At 49.4% G+C, this 20,654-nt stretch overlaps 1 protein-coding gene across 17 annotated transcripts in view; it reads left to right on the forward strand.

Annotated features, from left to right (window-relative positions):
* The window catches only part of Megf11 (multiple EGF-like-domains 11), a 328,563-nt gene that overhangs the window by 267,279 nt on the left and 40,630 nt on the right, over positions 1-20,654 (forward strand). For all 17 annotated transcript variants that reach the window (XR_003947835.1, XM_030244210.1, NM_001134399.1 and 14 more), the window contains 2 exons: positions 175-387; positions 7,445-7,619. Coding sequence is in view for 16 of the 17 variants with exons in the window: in XM_030244210.1 (XP_030100070.1) it covers positions 175-387; positions 7,445-7,619 (388 nt within the window). In the remaining variant the exon portion in view is untranslated. The remainder of the gene's footprint in view (positions 1-174; positions 388-7,444; positions 7,620-20,654) is intronic.

Genomic DNA, 20,654 nt, shown 5'->3' on the forward strand with positions numbered 1-20,654 from the left:
AGCTCATCCTGGCTGCTGAGGAGACCTGGGGTGAGGTGCCCAGGGATATAGGGGAGGAGACTGGGAGGGAGGGAACAGGCCAGGCATTCCAAGTGAGGAGGGGTCTATGCAGATGCAGCAAATAGCCCAGCAAGGGCTCCGCCCACGGCTCCCTCCTTCTCTGCTCTCCCACAGGTGTCAAGAAGAATGTCCCTTTGGAACGTTCGGTTTCCTGTGCTCTCAACGCTGTGACTGCCACAATGGAGGTCAATGTTCACCAGCCACAGGGGCCTGTGAGTGTGAGCCTGGCTACAAGGGCCCTAGCTGCCAGGAGCGGCTATGCCCTGAGGGCCTGCATGGCCCAGGCTGCACCTTGCCCTGCCCCTGTGACACCGAGAACACTATCAGGTACGAGCTATGGACAGGTAAGCTTGAGGCAGGGGCTAGGTGGGCCCCTGATGAAGAAAGGCTTCCGGGGCTGGGGCTCTACCTCCAGGGTGGCCAGCTAGCCAACTGGAAGAAGGAGCTGGGCCTTTGGGGCTTTGATCTCTCTAATAAAAAGTGAAAACTAATGCCACCAGACCTTAGGTCACCTGCCCCCTGTTCTTCATGTTCAGCTACTGGGCTTCTCAAGCCTCACACATGAGGAAGGGAACAGCCTAGTGACCCGAAGAGGCAGGGGACTAGGATTGGATAGTTCTGGGGACTGAGATGAGGTGATAGGGCTCATGGTATGGTGGCTGGTGAGCCATCTTGGAGAGTCGTCTTCACAATGAACATCTAAGCAGAGGCTGGAGCCACAGAAAGCCCATCTGGGACCAAAGAGGCCCTGACCTGGTAGGAGAGGATGAAGGAAAGGGATCAGAATCTGTGCCCATGAAAGCATGGGGACAGTAGCTAGTCTTACTCCTGCTTCCAGAGCCGTCTAGGCCTGAGAAACAGAAGAGCAAAAGATCTCTGCCTCCTCCATCCCTTTTCCTTTCTTCTTACCACTCCAGCTGCCTTGCTCTCTGTTAGGAAGCAGGGCTCTCTGCCCCAGAGTTGCCTCACCGCCCTCTGTCTGACTGCCTGTTTCTGTTATCAGGGTAGAAGGGGTGGGACATCCCTTCTCCTTGCCTATGAATGGCCCAGGAAGACAAGCTGCCCAGGCAGTGAATGCTGAGCAGATGGCCAGGCAGAGAATGCCTCTGCTCTGAGACTCCTCTTCACCTCAGTGTTTGGCTTCTCACAAGTCACCCTGGACCTCCTGTCACTGCAAGCAGGGTATCTTGGCATGTATCAGCTTAGATAGACATGACTCCTTGGTGGTATCTCAAGGACTATACAGAGAGGGCTTAGAGCCAAGATAGCTGGTCTGTGCATGACTTGAGTGTCCCCACAGGGCAGGGCTAGGTTACAAGAAGGAAGCCCAGGTATCCTTAGGATCTCTCACTGGTATTACGCACTTGCTGGCATATTTTTCCAATACCAGGCACCTCCAGTTGTGTCTCATAGCCCTGCTTGATGTCCTAATGATCAAAAATTCCATCAGCCAGAGCATGACACACCATTAAGTGTATAATATACCTAGCATCAGAGGTTGAGAGAGTTAAAGTAGAAATATATGTACCTGGCTCTGCTGAGTTCCAATGTATGTCCCAGTAATTGTGACCTGAGATATGTGCATAAAAGGTCACAAGAGAGCACCATGTGGGGCAGGAAGGGCATCCTAGAAGAGGTGGCCTTTTGCCTGAACTGAAGGACAGGGTGAGAGATCTAAGGGTCCCAAGTATGGGAACGAGAAACTGGTTCACCTACTACATGGAAGACAGCATGGGGACACTCCATCCTTGCTGGGAAGCCAAGGACAGGAAGCAAGGAGGCTCCTGAGGTCCCCATTCAGGAAGAGTCTCCACCACAGAGATCCACTCAAGCCCCAAATTAAAAGGCCATTGTTTCCCTCCCTTCCTCGGCAACCGCGCACTGCATAATTTATCTTTCTTCTGAAGGAGTCCTCCATGCATTATTAATCTGGAAGGACTCCCTCTTCTCTGTCGCTAATCTCAGCCCATCCAATATTAATGATTATTTGCTTTATCGTCTTTAACGTGTGTCACGTTTTAAGGAACGGGGAGGCAAGCGCCATCCTTAGGCGTGGATCCTTGGATGGTGCCTGCCCAACCAGCTCTGGGCAGTGCTCCAAAGCACTTCCTCCTTGGTGACTGCCTTGCCCCAATCCTGGACCCTCATGGGCACCAGCAGCCTGCCTCTAACCACTGTCTCGGCCTTCAGTGACAGGCATGGCTGAGTTTATCTTAAGCAGTGCATCCTCCTAGATCGTTCTGCCCCACTTGCTTTTTAAATATTCCCCGTTCTCCTGGTGTGCCAGCCTTATGACTGAGCCCCTGACACATGTGCTGCTCAGTCTGTATCAGGCAACCCACCTGGTTTGGTCATACAGAACAGTCTTGTGCTCTATAGACCATTCAGCAGGGTCCCTGGCTCCCACCCATCAGATGCACAGCTCACTCCCAAGTTCTGACACCCAAAGATGATTCCAGTCAGTGCCAAATGTCCAGGTAGGATAGAGAAAGCAAGATGTCTGAGGTGAGTACCTCTGGTCTAACTGAATTCTTGCAGCTCTTGGTGTTGTTTAGAGCAGGCCTATTCCTTTGTGTAGACATAGCTTAGCCTTTTTCCCCCAGTAAGCTTTGAGTGGTTATGATAGAGCCTTCTCTTGGGATATAAAGAAAGTAAAGACTTGCAACTAGGGGCTGGTGAGATGGCTCAGTGGGTAAGAGCACTGACTGCTCTTCCAAAGGCCCTGAGTTCAAATTCCAGCAACCACATGGTGGCTCACAACCACCTGTAATGAAGTCTGACACCCATTTCGGGTGCGTCTGAAGTCAGCTACAGTGTACTTATATAAAAAATAATAAATCTTTGGGCCAGCAGAGGTCATAAAATTCAATTTCCAAAAACCACATGAAGGCTCTCAACCATCTGTACAGCTACAGTGTACTCACATACATAAAATAAATAAATAAATCTTAAAAAAAGAAAAAAGAAAAGACAAGACTTGCAGCTAGGGGTGTGCCTCAGCTGGTAGAGCATATGCCTGGCGTGCATGAGCCCCAGCATAAACTGGGCATGGTGGCACAGACCTGTAATTCCACAAAGGCAGAAGGGTCAGAAGTTCAAGGTCATCCTTGGCTACATGGAGGGCAGAATGGGTATCATGAGCTCTTGTCTTAAACAAGGAAAATGGGGGCAGGGGAGATGGCTCTACCATTAAGAGCCTGACTGCTCTTCCAGAGGTCCTGAGTTCAACTCCCAGTAACCACATGGTGGCTCACAACCATCTGTAATGAGACCTGGTGTGTCTGAAGACAGCTACAGTGTACTCATAAACATTAAATAGATAATAGAGCCAGGCGTGGTGGCACACGCCTTTAATCCCAGCACTTGGGAGGCAGAGGCAGGCGGATTTCTGAGTTCGAGGCCAGCCTGGTCTACAGAGTGAGTTCCAGGACAGCCAGGGCTATACAGAGAAACCCTGTCTCGAAAAACCACCACCACCAACAACAACAAAAAATAGATTGAAAAAAAAAAACAAAACAAAAACCATGGGTGGGGAGGGAGGAAGGAACCAAGGGAGGACAGGAGGTAAGGAGAGAAAGAAGGGGGAAACGGGAGAGAGGGAAGAAAGGAAGGGGGAAAGAGAAACAGACAGGCAGAGGAAGGATCTATGATTCCAATCTTAAGGCAGTTAAGCTGCAGGTACTGAGTTGGGGTTTGTCCCTCCATCCTGGCCTCAGATCTATTGTTAATCTCAAAGATGGGAGGAGAAAGACTACTGCGCAAACCATCATGGCCATATTAACTAAAGCAACCTTCTTTATCTGTGTATACAGGCAGGCATCCTCCTCCTAAGGGGGGTTTGAGAAGCCAGCATCGGAGGTGAAGAAGACACGGCTTTTATAGCTCAGACGTAGGGGATTTCCAAGTGGGTGATTTGTCAGGCAAAATAGGCAGGGTTGGGGCCTAGCAAACACAGAAGTGGATGATCACAGTCATTGGATGGGTCACACGGCCCCTAATGGAGGAGCTAGAGAAATTACCCAAGGAGCTATAGGGAACTGCAACCCTATAGGTGGAACAACAATATGAACTAACCAGTACCCGGGAGCTCTTGTCTTTAGCTGCATATGTATCAAAAGATGGCCTAGTCGGCTATCACTGCAAAGAGAGGCCCATTGGACTTGCAAACTTTATATGCCCCAGTACAGGGGAACGCCAGGGCCAAAAAGGGGGAGTGGGTGGGTAGGGGATTGGGGAGGTGGGTATGGGGGACCTTTGGGATATCATTGAAAATGTAAATGAGGAAAATACCTAATTAAAAAAAAAAAAGAAAGAAATAGGCAGGGTTACAGGAGCAGAATGAACATAAGCCTGACACGTTAGTCAGAATGACCTCCTGAAACAAAGACATGGTTGCAAGGTGGGCACAATAAGTTACTAGGGCAGTCATAAAACCTTTTGAACAAGTTTATAACCATTGCAAGATGGTTATAAACTTGGTTTTTCAGACAAAGACATGACTGCCATTCCTGGAACAGGCAGAGCAGAACCATTTGTAGTTCAGGTTACAGATTGGGCATAGCCCAGTCCTTGTGAGGTTTATGATTAAACAGATTAAAAAAACAAAAAACAAAAAACCTAGCTTGTCTTTACTATTAGATGGCTTTTAAGTCTAAGATGGAGGTGGGCTGGTACTTCACTACCCAGCTAAGAAAATACCCTGATCGATGCCTCTCCTCTCTGAGCCAGTCTTCTGAAAGGGAGCAACATTTCTTGTGGTCTTTGGAAGCAGAATGGAAGGGCAGTCATTAGAAGCCATGCCTCATTTGTCCCTAAACTTGTGTAGCACTTGAGATAAATGGTGGCTTCCAGTCTCTGGCATCCTTCTGAGGAGATAGGGCTCTAAGCCCAACCCAAAAGAGCCCTGTTCCCCTGCCCACCCACAGCCTCTCCCTGCTCCTTCCCCTTTGGCTAGCCGCTGCAGAGAAGTTATGGTTGCCCTGGGAAAGAGCAGGCTGGTGAGCTTTAGTTTCCTCCGTGGACTCCGTGATAACACAAAAGAGGCCACTCTCCTTCATAGATCATTCACCTTGAGGACAGTGTCTGGGTGTCAGGCCTCTTAAATGTTCCCTCCGAAATTAGATTGTCATAGATGAATTCCAGGAGCCACGATGGCAGATTACCTTTGAAAGATTTGATTTAGCCAGCAGATGCCACAGAGATAGAAATCTCATCAGGGCAAAAGAAAGGCAGAAAAACCCACCCCTCGAAGCCACTGCTGCATTGTGCAGCTTTCGGCTCCTGTTAGCTAGTGATTAATCTGTGTCTGGGGAAAAGGAAGAAAGGGGCAAACCTGATAACAGAGGAGGCAGCCTGTGCATCAGTGATGGAGACTTTGGTCCAAGCCTCCCCTGGCACTGCCTGAAAACAGCCAGGTCACCCAGGGGAAGCGAGGCCTTTGCAGGCAGAAGAACTGCCATGAGTTCAAAGACAGCTGGTCTCAAAAAAAAAAAAGCAAAAATGAAAAAAATCAAATCATTGTCTGCCATCACTCTGCAGCATCTTTCCAAAGGGGAATTTAAATTAAGAAGTTAGATGTCCTGTTTCTAGAAATAGAATTGTAGGGCTTGGGATATAGTTCAGCCTGCAGAGTTTGCCTAGAGTCTCAGTAACTGTTCTATTCCTATAAAGAGACACTGGGACCAAGGACCAAGGCAACTTAGAACAGAAAGCATTTTGTTGTTGTTGCTATTTTTCAAGAGATGGTTTCTCCATGTAGCCCTGGCTGTCCTGGAACTTACTCTGTAGAGCAGGCTGGCCTTGAACTCAGAGATCTTCCTGCCTCTGCTGGCTTTAAAGGTGTGCTCACCCACTTATCCGGGTGAGCTTGGGTAGGTCTCCGAACCTCTGGGTGCCACCTGTAAAGTGGAGATTCACATTCCTACTTCACAGGTTTGTGGAAGATAAGAAATGTATGTGTGAGGTGCCTGGTACTTTCATAGCCTGGCCACATATTATTTATTATTATTCAAATTGCTTCCATTTTCCACTGTTATAAATAATGCTCCAGGGAACATCTCTGTGTATAAATCTTCTTCCACAATCACAGCTATTTCCTTAGGATAGATTCTTAGAAATGGAATTACAAGGCCGGGGTATCTGCATATTTTTAGGTCTCCTGATATGTAACCTCAGATTGTTTTGAAACCTTTACCAGCATTTGAAAAGCCCGTCCATGTTTTGATAGAGAGAAGGTGATAGCCAGTTGTTTTGACTGGATGATTAATGAGAAGAAACATTTTCTGAAGTGATTGTTAGCTACTGGTGCTTATTATTCCAGAATCGTCTTCTCTGGTCCACCCCCTCATTTTCAACAAGAACACCATGGCCCCCCAGAAGAGAGGCTAGCTGGGCTGCTCACGATTAGTCTGTTCATTAATTTGTTCGTTTTAAGCACATCATTAGGTCAGCATTTCCCCTGTGCGGAGAACCCCACTGGGCCCTGAGAGGTGACAAGACGGACAAGGCTCTCCCCCAGGGAGCTGAAACCTAGTGGGTGGACAGAAAACAAGCAAGTCAACAGACAGAGAATAATTAAACACGGAGGCCTGGGGATAGCTCAGCCGACAGACTGCTTGCCTGGCACGCACAAAGCCCTGGGCTTGAATTTCAGCAGGGCCTGAACCGGTGGGAATGGTACACAGCTGTTAACTGTAGAGGTGCAGAGAGCAGGATCAGAAGTTCAAGGGTGGAAGCTGGTGAGATAGCAGCTAAAGTTGCTTGCCACCAAGGTTAATGGCCTGAGTCCTACCCCCGGGACCCACGCGGTAGAAGGAGAGCATACACTCACAAGTAGTTCTCTGAGCATTACACATGTGCTGTGGCATCTGCGATCCCATACACTGTATAAAAATGCACAAAGTTAAGTTCAGGACCATCCTCAGCTATACAGCAAGCTTAAGGCCAGCCTGGGCTACATAGGCCCTGCCTCAAAAAGAAAATAATTAAATACGGTAACGCAATTGCATTCCTATGTGTGTAAACTGGACAGTGAATATGTTCTGGGAGGAAAAAGAGCTTGCAAGCTCTGTTACAGAGCTTCAGGAAGTCCAAGTGGCCGGTCCCTTGGAGACAGCCATTGTCAGAGAGGCCACCCTTTCTACTAATGCTATTTTTAACTACCAGTGCTCTACAATATGGAGAGCTACTAGTGTCATGGTCACCTTCCCTCATGCCCCCCGACCCCGACAGGAGCGATGAGAGCCTATGTACAGCCATGTATCATCTCATAAACAAACAAGGCATGATTAACTTAACCACAGGGGTCTTTTGCTCTTACTACTGTGGGCAAAGGAAGGGACACAGTTGCAAGCCTGTCCTCTTCTTCCTTCTGTCCTCTATTCAGCTGCCATCCAGTTACTGGAGCTTGTACCTGCCAACCAGGCTGGTCTGGCCACTACTGCAATGAGTCCTGCCCCGCCGGCTACTATGGCAACGGTTGCCAGCTACCCTGCACCTGCCAGAACGGTGCTGACTGCCACAGTATCACCGGGAGCTGCACTTGTGCTCCAGGCTTCATGGTAAGTCAGGATGGACCTCTCTCTCCCAGCCTCCCTGCTCCCCAGGGAGCCAGCGACAATCTAGAGTATGACCCTCTAACCAGGAACGAGGGGTAGGACTCTCTTTCTATGTCACCTTCAGGCATAGTCTGTGACTGAGAACCCTTGAAGATGTTCTCTGAGGTTTACAGCTGCAAGAGTGGCTGCAAAAGGCCACTGTTAGTCTGTTACTGTCCCTGACTCTGAAAGTGTCTTCCTCTCTGTCCAGTTCTACCCTACCCTCTATGCACACAGTAGTTTTCACGGCATCATTACCCCAGCTCACATAAGCAGTTTGTAGTCTCCTTTTGATTGTTTGTTTTAAAACAAGGCCTTCTTACTATATATATTCCAGACTGTCCTGGAACTCACTATGTAAGACGAGGTTGGCTCAAAAACACAGAGATATACCTGCCTCTGTGATTAAAGGCATGTACTACCAGGCTAGATGGCTCTCTCTCTCTCTCTTTCTCTCTCTCTCTCTCTCTTTCTCTCTCTCTCTCTCTCTCTCTCTCTCTCTCTCTGTGTGTGTGTGTGTGTGTAGTGGACGGATGCTTGTGTTGGGGGGGCGTATCCTGAGGACTGAACCCACAGCCTCCCACACTGAGGAAATGTATGCCCTCTGAGCTCCAGCCCCATCCCCATCCTTTCTTTTATTCACATTTCTCTGCACTGGTTGGACCTCTTAGTTCTCAGATGGCTGCCTAGAGGAGCAGGAACTGATAGATGCCCAGTTTCCCCAGCCCTCCCCTTCCTGCACAATATTAGTTAGGATTTTCCCCATGTTCACAGCCAGTGTTGCAGCGAGCATCTTCTTACAAGCAGCTCCCCACTCCACCGTCCCATTGAATTATTTCCTCCGGGTGAATTCCCAGGTCAGCGGGCACAATATATTCACGGCTTTTGATGGATGTTGCCAGATCACTTTCCCAAAGGGTTATATAAATCTATGCTGTCTTGGGTCGTATATGCATGTGCCTTGTTCAGAACAATTTTTTTCTTGCCTTTTTTTTCCAGTCTTGCTAATTATATAGGTAGAGAATGGCTCCTAAATGTTGCTCTCATTTGCATGTCTGATTACTAGGTAGAGCGAACGTTTCCCTTACGTGTTTGTTCAGTTTGTATTTCCTCATCAATCATGCTGGATTTACAAGGTTTGATTTGGGGGCAGGGGCATTGACACTGGGATGGGATATGCTCAGCTGGTCGGAAGAGCCTCCCACACTTGGGCATCCTCATGGGGCAATTCCCATTGTGCTTTGAGAAGTGTTTTTGGAGTTGAAACCTGTGGCCAGGTCACACATGCCCTGGTTGTCCTACCTACCAATTGTGTGACCTTGGACCCAGTCTCTGGATTTGGTTTCTTCCTCTACGAAGTGGGCACTCACCTTACAAGGTTGTTTACAGGTTTAGAAAAGGGATTTCTAAAGCCACTCTAGATAGGGGCCTTGGTAAATTACAGGTTCGGATCCAGCATGTCTGTGGTATGGTGAAGCTTTAGGTATCTGATAGGTTCTCACAGGATGTGGATGTTGCTACTCAGCAGCCCTCACTGTGCAGGAACCAGACGCATAACATAGCACTTTTCTTTTTGTCTTTCCTTCCTTCCTTCCTAAAGTAATTGTTTTAAAGATAGTCTTATGTATTATAGGTTTTTTGGCTTGCTATGTGCCGGGTATAGCCTGAATTTCTGGTCCTTCTGCTCTACCTTCTCCCCAAGCTAGGATGACAGGCATGGACCAACAAACGTGGCCTGTGCAATGTTCATGACAGACAAGCACTCTACTGTCTAAGCTTCCTTCTCCAAGAACAAGCTTTTCAGCCTTGGCAGCAAGGTCATCAGGCGTGGAGGTGCTGGTATGCCTGATCCAGTGGTGAGCTGGCTGGCTGCCATGGGATACATCTACTGAGACCCAAGCCCTGGGTACTATCATGGCAGGGGATCTTTTGAGAGCAAATGTCCCTGGTCCGCAGACCAAGGATCAGACAAGATGTCATCGTGTCCCATTATGCTCCTTGCCAGAGCTAAGGCTGGGTGAATACGCACTATGGTCTTGATAGGGAAAGAAGTCTGTCCCTTCCACACAGTTTCTCTCTGACTTGCCTGTCTGTGTTGGCATGAATTCTGGCCCATAACTATCACAAAGAATTGAAGCACTAGGAGCTGGAGTGGAGGCTCAGTGTTTAAGAGCACTGACAGCTCTTCCAGAGGCCCTGCCATCAGTGCCCAGCACCCACATTGATGCTCAAAACTATCTAAACCTCCACTTGCAGAGGATTTAGTTCCCTGTTTAGGTCTCTGAGGGCACCAGCCACATGAATAGACAGGCAGGCCTAGCCCCCATACATATTTTTAAAAATTAATAATAATAGCAGCACTCTAGATTTAGAGTCTTGCAAATAGTCATTTGGAACTAAAGATATCCCATCACCAAGAGGTCAGGCAGAGAAGCACTTGGTGACAGGTATCCACTGCTATTCTGTCATTCTGTCCCTGCCCTAGCCTGGCTACTGATACTGAGGAAGGCCTGTGGCTTAGGAGTGACTTCTCCTCTCAGGTCCCAGGTCCTTCCTACAACAATGTGAATGGGCAAGGGAGGATGAACCTGCTGATTTTGTTTTATTAAGCTTGTTTTTAGATGCAACCTCAGGCGGCCTAGGCTGGACTTGAGCTCACTGTGTAGCTGAAAATGACCTTGAACTCCCCGTCTTCCTACCTCTCCCCACTTACTGCTGGGATTACAGACACACGCCACCATTTTATGCAGCGCTAGGGGCGAAACTCAGGGTTTCATGCATGCCAGGCAAGTACTCTAACAACTGAGCTATGTCCCCAGTCCTAAACCCACACTGATCTCTGAGATGGTTTACTGAAACTTTAATTTTTTTCAAAACTTATTTTTAATGATGGTTCTTAAATGCTTTAACCTCCCTTTAGCTCACCACCCACCAGAGATAGTGGAAAAGAAAGGATATGGGGCAAGGGGTGGGAGGAATGGACCTGTTTAGAAAGTTTCTTTGGAGCAACTGTGTTGTCTGGAAATCAGCAGTTCAGTTTACAAGTTAGCAGGCGGCAGCAGTTCAATCCACTCATAAACACCTCACGAATACACCAGCAGTCCAGTTCAGTAGAGTCAAGTTAGCAACAGCGGTGATATGATGTAGGAGAGACAGCCAGGCCTCAGGCTGGGCTCAAGTCAGCAGGAGGGACCGTCAGGCAGACCAGACATTCTCAGCTGTTCCTCTCTCAGGGAAGTAAAGATCAGCGAAGACTCACCCACCTGCAAGCCAAGCTTGCCTCTGTAACTCTGCAGAGTCCTACTTATACCCTTCAAACATCAAGTGTCCTCCACATGTCTTGCTTCAGCTTGTGCATCCAATCAGCCCAAGTCTGCAAAAGTGGCAAGAAACTGCAGTACACCACCAGATGGTTTTGTTGTTGTTGTTGTCGTTGTTGTTGTTTTTCTCTCTATGGAGTCCTACAAATGCAGTTCAACTATGCAATGTAAGGAGGACCAATACATGTATGTTGTTAGCAAAGAATCCTTCATCGTGTGTCCTTTCACGTGTTTGCTTGAGCAGAACATCCTCTCTCCTGTGTCTGCTTCAGCTAAATGTTCCTTCATGTGTTTGCCCAGCAAAACATCATCCAAGCGACTTTCCAAAGAACCCTTATGTTTCGACTTCAGTTTACTATGCAGAGGTCACGGACACATTGGTATACTATGTGGGGGCTTGCTGAGAGTCCCCATGGCTCATGATGTACATTGTCATAGATCTGTTCATACTCTCTCCTCTGTCCCCCTTGTTGCCTCCCACTGTCTGACTTGTCACTGCTACTCAAAAAAGAAAATTGAGGTTTCAGGAGGGATGGGGAAAGGGCTCATTGGTCTGTCCTTGTGCTCACTGCCCCTCGCCCCCCAGCCAGGAATCCACTAGTCTGAAAGCTAGACTGCTGCCTCCCATCCAGAATGTAAATGGCTTCTCGTCCTTGAGCTGTGGGTGGGGGGCTTGGTAATCAGATCATACACAGCCTGTCACCTGTGTCACAGTCCTGCCTACCTGGCTCTTTAAGCTAAAACAGATTGTGAGCAGGCTGTCCTGCTCAGCCTCATTATGTACCTGGAGACTTTCCTTGGGGCCTGGTGTTGCTGGACAGGGGCTGTTGGAGGTGATTACAAAGCATTCATTGTTCTCAATGACTTGACTCATTCCCAGGAGCACCAGGCTCCAGCGGGGATGCCATTATTCCTGCCTTACCCCAGCTTCTGAATGATGTGATTTCCTGCAATTAGCCAGCTTGGTAATATGGGGGATGGGCCATCAATCAGCAGAGCAGGCTCAGCCCAGGCTCCCCCAAAGCATCCCACAGTTAGTAATAATTAGCAGTGACTTTATGTGTTTGTTGATTTGTGACTACATACCTGCCTGTTTGCTGAAAGATTTCACAACATGGGGAATTAATAAAGAGCTAATTTTAAAAGCCCATTTCTGGGTACTGGAGTTTCATCCTAAATGTAGTAACCTTGGATATGCCATTTCACCTGCTGGGCCTCAGTTTCCCTATCCATGCTGATAGATTACTATGCTGTTCTCTCATGGGTGAGTTCACTGGCCCCAAGGACCAAGGCCAGGGAAGTCGCCATGGGGAGGGGGGAGGGGATAAAGAAAGAGGGAAAGGGCGCGCACACACACAAAGAGGGGATAAAATGTCGGGATTATATAGGGAGGACCTCTGAGGGAAGGGCAGCTCAGCCCCTTGGCTGGCAAGTTCAAGGTTGAGAGAAAGGACTAGGGACTGAGGGATGCTGTGGGAAGGAACCTGGAAGCCAGGTCTCTGTTGATGAGTAAAATATGCACCAAAGTCTCGCTGTTGTCCAGAGGTCTGAAAACAAGCACGTGTAAGATGGGTGGGAGGAGTCTTTAAGTCTTTCCTGATGTTGGGTTTGAGTAGCCAGTGTGGTAATGGATGCATGATAGACCAGGACTCTATCAACTGAGCTATAGCCCTAACCCCCTTCCAAGGGCCTTTAGAAGGATGCGACAGCAACTTTATGCAAGCTAACCCTATGAGGGCTGGGCTGGTGCTGATGAGGCGGTTTAGAACTGTCGCTGGGCATTCAGGGACTTGACAGCCAGGTAGTCTCCACCCCGTGGGGCCCTGGGGATGCAGAATAGCAATGGCTCTGCTTGGTGTGTTGACGATGATGACCCTCCTGTTTGTCCCTTCATTCCTAAGCCCTGGTGTTTATGATGCCAAGGACTTGGGGTGTGGCAAGGCTCATCAGACACCCAGCCAGCCATCAAAGACCTTGTCTGATCGTAATCACATCCAGCCTAGTGGAGAGCACTCATTGTGTTCTTGTTGCATGCATCATTTGGTTTATGTCTCATGAGAGCCCTATAGATGTACACTTCCACTTTCCTCAGCTTGCAAATGAGCTGAAGTTTAAACAGGGAGAGGAACTTGGCCAGGCTTAGAAAGCCACAGTGACAGGAACCACTTTATGTACAAAAGGCAATGAGCTTTGATAGATAAGACACTCCAGAACAACACAGACTGGAGTTCAAACCCCAGTTCTCCACTGCCTACATTGCTTATGGTGAGTCCTGTGTCATGCTCAAGCCTGCATGTCCTTAACTGTGACAAAGGGTTTGTTGTAAGAGTAGGGAGCTTCCTATAGAAGTTATAGTTCAGCACCTGAACCCAATAGCTCCCTGCTAAGATGCTAAGCTACATGGGCAGAGAGTTTTTCTCAAGTCCAGCACACATGTGACCCCCAGAGGGTATCAGGGTGAGCTGTACCAAGGCACCCCAGGTGAGTGGACTCATGAGCACACACCCCTGCTGCTCTAGGCAGGCTTACTCCAGCACCCTTGGCCCATTCTGACTGGTCCTTCAGGATGTCATGTGAGATGCCACTGTCATCAGCTGAGAGACAGAGGTGAGGATGGGGGCAGAAGAAAAGTTTTTTTGTGTGTGTTAGCTTAGCCTTGGCAAAAGGACCACCCAGGACATCCATTGATGAAGGGCACACGGTCTTCCCTGTGCGGAGAAAGTGCTGGGCTAGGATGCAAGAAGCAAGTTCATAGTATTGGCTCTGCTTATGTTTTAGGTTCTGAATCTCCTTTGTAAAACAGGAATGAAATTTTCTGCCCCAAAACTGTGGGCACAAGGATTGGGTGGAACAGCGTCTCAGCACCTTGGACAGCACCACACATCTCAGCTGGCTGCTCTTCCAAATAGCCTGGGGGTGAGGCCAGGGCAGTGGGGAGAATGTCTTGTTAAAGTCCTGGGGTACTTGTAGCCCTGTCCTGACAGCATCTCTGAGAGAAGGAGAGGACCTGTCTTCCCTAGTACCCTGGCTAAAGAAATAGCTGAACCGTGGTGGGGGAGGGGAGAGGAGAGGAGAGGAGAGGCCGGCCATAGGAACCATTCACCCTCCTGCAGGCTGGGTGCATTTTACAGGTCCCTGTGACTTCTCAATGCCACCAAAGGAAATTTACACCTCTATCTCTTGTTACTCTCCAGCCTCATTTCATCTGCTCTGTGACCACACATAACTCACTTTGCCCCAAACCTGTCTCTCCCCTCTTCATTGCTGCAGCCTCGTTTTTGTTGTGTCTATGAACATCCAGTCCAGCTCCTTAGATGACCTCACTTCCATAGACAGTCTTCTCTGTCAGATTCACTTCTTATACATACAAAGCCCATGGCTCTTGCTTAGGCTGCCTCCCTGAGAACAAGGACCTGTCTCCCCTGGCCCCATACCTCTTAGCCACCATCACCTACCATCCCTGCCACATGGACAGCTTGCTTGGTGAAGTCTCTTTGGTAAATGAAATTCTTGGGAATAGCAGGACCATTAATGTAGATGATCCCAGACTAACATCTATAGGAAGAGGAATTTGGGCTGCTTGCCAGTGAGGCTAGGACTTGAATCTTTGCCCATCCCCACGAGCCTCTCTGAGGTTTGTTTATTTTTATTACATTTATTTATTTATTGTGTGGGATACATGCAGAAGCCGTGTACAGGAGTCAGTTCTCTCCTTCTGTCACGTGGGTTCCAGATGCTGAACTCAAGTCATCAGATTTGGTGGCAACCACCCTTTTAGCTCCTACTGCTGAGTCATCTAGCTAAACCCTTCTCTCCAGTGTAAAGCGATAGTTGGAGTAGCTGTCCTTCAGCACCACCTCTGAGTTCCTGCCGCAATGGTGTACCTTAGACAGCTCACCTTACACAGTGCAGAGGTCACAGAGATGTGGAACCAGGCTCCCAGCCTTCAGATAGCGGCTTCACTGCTTTTTATAGCTGTGTGACCTCAGGGTCACATGATACCATCTCTCTGTGCCTGTTTTATGGTATGTGAAAAGGAAATGATCACAAATCGCTAGGGTTAGTATGCTGATCAAGCTAATTAGTGTATGCAAAGAGTGTATTAGTCATCTTTCAACAAGTGTCAGCCATGATGGTCATGTTTAAAAGGTTGATTGCCACCCACAACATTCAATCCTGCTGATGCCCACTTGAAGAGCCCTGAGAGTCTGTCTGGGATGCAGGTGCAGACAGGATGAGAGTAAGGAAATCCTTAGCTGCAGCTTCCTCTGGAGTGGGACCTGCAGGGCAGCTATGTAGCCAGAAAGGACAATAGGCTTTCTCAGCACTGAGGGAAACAGTCTAATTTCACAGCCACACCCACAAGCCCCTGGGATGCCCAGCACAGCTCTCTTTAAGACACTGCCTGATAGAACTTCCTGCGCACACCGGTCTAGAACTAATTGCTGTCCTGACAGTGCCTGCAGGGAGCAGACTGCAAGGTCACAGCCAGGCTGAGTGACTTGATTCCCAGTCCTCTTCTGCAGCCTCCTCCCTGCATGGAGACTTGGGGGGGGGGGAGATGAGGTGTTTTTCTGACCATCCCTCAGCCTGATGCCTTCTTTCAGTTCTGGTTGTAATGGGGACAGAGAGCTCAGGAGGCAGGACAGAAGGGCCCAGTGTCCCCTCCCTCAGGACTTGGGCCCATATTTCTCCCTAGGATGACAGCATTTCTATTACCTTAAAGGGCTCATCTATTCATGCTGCAATTTTTTGAAGCCCTGTCTGCCATTATTGAGCCCTGCATGCTGGCAAAGGGAGCAGGCACTCCATCACCCAAATGAACCAACTCCTTCCTGCATTTTTCTCAGCTTTCTCCGCTCTGTCCATAGGTCATATGCAAAGCTTAGCTGCTTGGGCTAGGGAAGGCAGGAGGGGGCCAGAGTCACGACCGCCAGATCAGTGGGGCAGCAATTGAATTTTCTCTGCACAAGGTTTCTGGCATCCTTTAAAGAGGTCTTTCCGCCAGCTTCCCAGCCTCGGGGTGTGTGGTTCCTGAGCTGGAACTCTGGAATGACGGCCGGTGTGGCCAGGAGAGAGTGCAGGGTGGAAATGACAGCCAGGCGACACACGAAGCACACCTGTGCACTTCCCGTTCCATGCTCATCACCATTGTTCTAAGAGCAGAAAAGCAATTTCTCATTCCCTGCCCCACCCCCCATCATGGTCTACCGTCTCAATTATTGTCATAAAAGATTTTTCCTGATGCATATTAAGCATGACAAATTTATCCTCTAGCTGATGTAGTTGCATGAACAAGACTGTGCAAAGCTTTAAAAATTACCAAAAATATTAACACACACACACTCATGCACACACATTTACACATACTCATGCACATACCTTTACACACATTCATGAACACATGTGCATGCACACTCACACACTCAGGTGCACACACATACACATATACTCTAATTGACACACACATATTCATGCACATACATACACACTTATACACTCACACATACTAATACATGGTCACACACACTCAAACACAGCTCACTCACACACATTCACACATGTACTTATGCATACACACTCTCACACACATTCATGTACACACACACTCTCACATACACACACACACACACACACATATTCTAGCACTGCTGCCTCCTGCTATGTGGCTTTGATAGTTACTTGAGTATCTCAAGGCTTGGATTTCATTTTTTTATCATTATTCTTGGAGTGTAGGCAGGTATATGCATGCCACAGTGTGTGTGTGTGTGTGTGTGTGTGTGTGTGTGTGTGTGTCAGAGGATAACTTTCAGGAGTTGTTTCTCTCCTTCCACTGTGGGTTCCCCGTCACAGGCTTACATGGCAAGCACATGTGTGCCATTTGCTGGCTTTTAAAAAGTTCAGTTTTTCATCTATGAGATGGGGCTGAGCATGTAGCTCAGTCAGTAGAGTACTTACCAACCATGCACAAAGCCCTGGGTTCGATTCCTAGCACCCCATAAACCTGGCATGGTGGCACATACCTGTAATCCTAGCACTTGGGAGGTGAAAGCAGAAGGATCAGAAGTTCACAGTCATCTCAGATACGTAGAGAGTTTGAAGCTAGGCTGAGCTACAAACAATAACAATTCACCTGTAACACAGGAAACACATGCATATTCTGTTCTAATGTGACCCTTAGGATTGAACGGTGTAAAATGTACTCAGTGCTTAGAATAAAACTTGACTTGTAGTAGATGTTCAGTGATGCTTGTTAAGGTATGTCATGGGACTGTGCCAGGTTTGAGTTAAACATGGGCAAGGTCTTGAGGTCAAGTGGGGCTGAGTAGGAAGCTGAATCTGACCCTCAGCATCTACATGGCCCACAGCCATGTGCTCAGCCTCTTAGAGTCCCACATGCCTCTCTGTACAATGGGCAAAGAATGATGGCCATGCAGAAGCAAGGACAGAGAGTGAGTCGCTGGCCAGAGCTTGTTGTGGAGAGCTGAGAATTCTCTCTCAGGAGAAGAGCTAGAAGGACACGCTGCACTTCCTTAACCCCCCCCCCCCATTCTGCTGGGGAGGAAACTAAGGGCTGACAGAGAGAGTGACTTGCCTCTGGTCACATAGCAAAAGGATGCAGCAGAGCTGGGGTCCGGCAGAGGTGAGAACTCCAGCTGATGCTCTCATGCCCTTCACCTGCCTGTCAGGAGCTTGTTCTCCCCTGGGCAGGAAGGAGAGTGGTGAAGACACTCGGGTGGTGTGTACCAGGAAGTTAAATCATGTTGGCAATTAATCCACAGAGCAAAGTAGAGAGAATTGGCTTTGTGTCACTGAGGCTCAGGCTAGCATCTCCCTCTGGGACTCTGTGGTTTGTGGCTTCATTAGGGGAAAGTGCTGAGTCTTCTCTTCCTATCCCATCCCATCCTTTTCCTGCCAAGCTCCTGCTGCCCTCCTCAGTGTCCTCGTCACTTGGGCGGTGGCCTTGCCATCTCTGTGTCAGCTGGAGGAGTCAGGGTGGGTCCCAGGCACGTGGGCTTCCAATACACCCAGACTCCTTTTTGCCCAGAGTCACTTGCATAGCTTGGACCTCTGCTGGCCAGGAACCAGGACCTGGGTCTGAGCCTTGGATTCTCGGGGTTGTCCAGAGCCTCTACGGGCAGTCTGATGCGTGGCTCTGAGGGTGTGCATCGTGAGTGCTGAGCATAGCCAGCCCAGGACTGTGTTCTCCTTACTCCACACAACAAGCTTCAGATGTGTGTGTGGGGGGGGGGGGGTTGTGAGGACTCCCACCTTGCACAAGAAGAAACTGATGTTCAGGGAGGCAAAGTGACCTTCCCCAGTACACTGTAGCTGAGCTAAACACTGAACCTAGAACCTGCTTTAGCCTTGAGTCCACACTACCTGAAGAGGAGAGAATTATGATGGAGGGTTCTAATTGACTAGGTACCTTCCCAGACAAGTGGGAAGGTCTCAGTTGGAGCCAGATGGCCTCCCACCTTTGTCTTCCTTGGGAGGTAGGTCAGGTGCCACGGAATCTCTCAGACTTGCAGAATGTATCTGTCCACGACCCAGGGGGTAGGGGGCTAGGATCCTGAGCTGAGAGCTCCACAACCAGGCTCAATTCCAGCCACTGCCTAGGAGTGGACTAGTCAGGAGTCAGGTCTGGGCTCTAGCCAGGGTTCCGCCCTACTCACCATTAAGTCACTGTGCTCTTCTGGATATTACCTTTATCTTCTACACACCTGACCCTGGTCTCCTGAGGCTGGCATGAAGCTCAGATGCAACAGTGATTAAGAAGGATTCAGAAAACACCAGGAAATGAGCAGAAGGGACATGGGCTACAGACCTGAAACCACCAGGCCTGTGATACGTGACACAGAAGAACCAGCTGTGACTGTGAGCCACATCTCCAGCCCTGTCCCTGCCCCACAGCCCTGCCCTTGCACCATAGCCCCACCCCTACTCCACAGCCCCGCCCCTGCCCACAGCCCTGCCCTTGCACCATAGCCCCACCCCTACTCCACAGCCCCGCCCCTGCCCCACAGCCCTGCCCTTGCACCATAGCCCCACCCCTACTCCACAGCCCCGCCCCTGCCCCACAGCCCTGCCCTTGTACCATAGCCCCACCCCTACTCCACAGCCCCGCCCCTGCCCCACAGCCCTGCCCTTGCACCATAGCCCCACCCCTACTCCACAGCCCCGCCCCTGCCCACAGCCCTGCCCTTGCACCATAGCCCCACCTCTACTCCACAGCCCCGCCCCTGCCCACAGCCCTGCCCCTGCACTACAGCCCTGCCCCCAGCCTTTTCTCCCTAGGTATGATCGCTAGTAATCTCATTTGTAAGAGGAATTACACACTCCATGAGGGGAAGGAGTTTGGTTATGACTTAAAAATGAGAGATGCTGTTGAAAGGGGTGGTGAACCAACAGGAAAAAGGAGGTGGAACAACCTGATGTGTGTGGGGAGGTACACTGTAATTCCAGCACTCAAGAGCTGAGGCAGGAGGATGACAGGAAAGAGACCCCATTTTATGAACAAAACAAAGTTGTAAGGAGGGCGATGTAGTCCCCTGAACTCAGACCAGGGAAGGTGTCTGGGGTCTCTGAGAGCATCAGGCTCAGATGGCACAGATGAGCAGAGTAGGAAAGCAGTGAGAGGCAGTGGGAACTCAAGTGACTGGGCCCTGAAGGCTTGGCTGGAGAGCCGACCCTAATGCACCAGACGAACAGGAGCCACTGCAGCCCAGAGCAGGGCTGTAACAGGGAGCAGGCCTTGACCTCCCTCCTACATCTAAGGGGGTAGTGACAGTGTAGCATCCAGAGTCAGCATCAGCATCAGCATCAGCATCAGCATGGAACAGCCCCTGCTCTAGTGCAGTGTGCTCCCTGCTGGGGCTATATCTCAGTTGACAGAATGCTTGCCTACATGCACAAAGCCCTCAGTTCAATCCTCAGCGCCACATAAACTGGATATGAAGGGGGAGACAGAGAATCAGAGGTTCAGGGCCAGTCTGAAGTACAGAGAGTTGGAAGACAGCCTGGACTATAGGAGACACCGTCTAAAAACAGCATCCCCACCCCCAATGTCCTGAATGTCTGGATTAAATCAATGCATACGAACTGACCACAAACTCCAGCTGGGGCACTGGGCTGAGTGAGGCCGGCAGGGCAGAGTGCTTCCTTCCCAGTCCTCACCTCATGCCCCTACTAGCTAGTAAGAGATCACCGGAGTTCTAAATGTCAATTCTATTACCACTGTGGTAAGTGCCACTGTAACAGGGGCGCTTGCTCTGCAAGAGGGGAGAAGCAGTAGATTAAAGGACATGGGAGCGGAAAAGGACTGTAGGTCACATTGAGTCTGTCCTGATGGTGAGCAGGACCCAGGGCACTTGGCAGCCACACTGGGCTGAATGAGCGGTGGATGAGGCCATGTGCTTTGGTCTCACTGCAACCCACAAACCCTGACTGACAGTCCGGGGCTTGCCTTCCCGACTCATCCCATCTCCTCCTCCAGCAAAATACATGTGGATAAATGCCCGGTGGGCATGACAGCCCTTGTGTGAGCCCATCCTGAGTAAGTGGGCTAGGAAAAGAGACCAGGCATATCTGTGAGTTCCAGGTTTGGCTGAGAGAGAGACGCTGCCTCTGTGAATAAGGTGGAAGAAAGAGGGGATGATTCCTGACAACTTCTGGCTTC

The sequence above is a fragment of the Mus musculus genome, chromosome 9, assembly GCF_000001635.26.
Source record: "Mus musculus strain C57BL/6J chromosome 9, GRCm38.p6 C57BL/6J".
Lineage (NCBI taxonomy): Eukaryota > Metazoa > Chordata > Mammalia > Rodentia > Muridae > Mus > Mus musculus.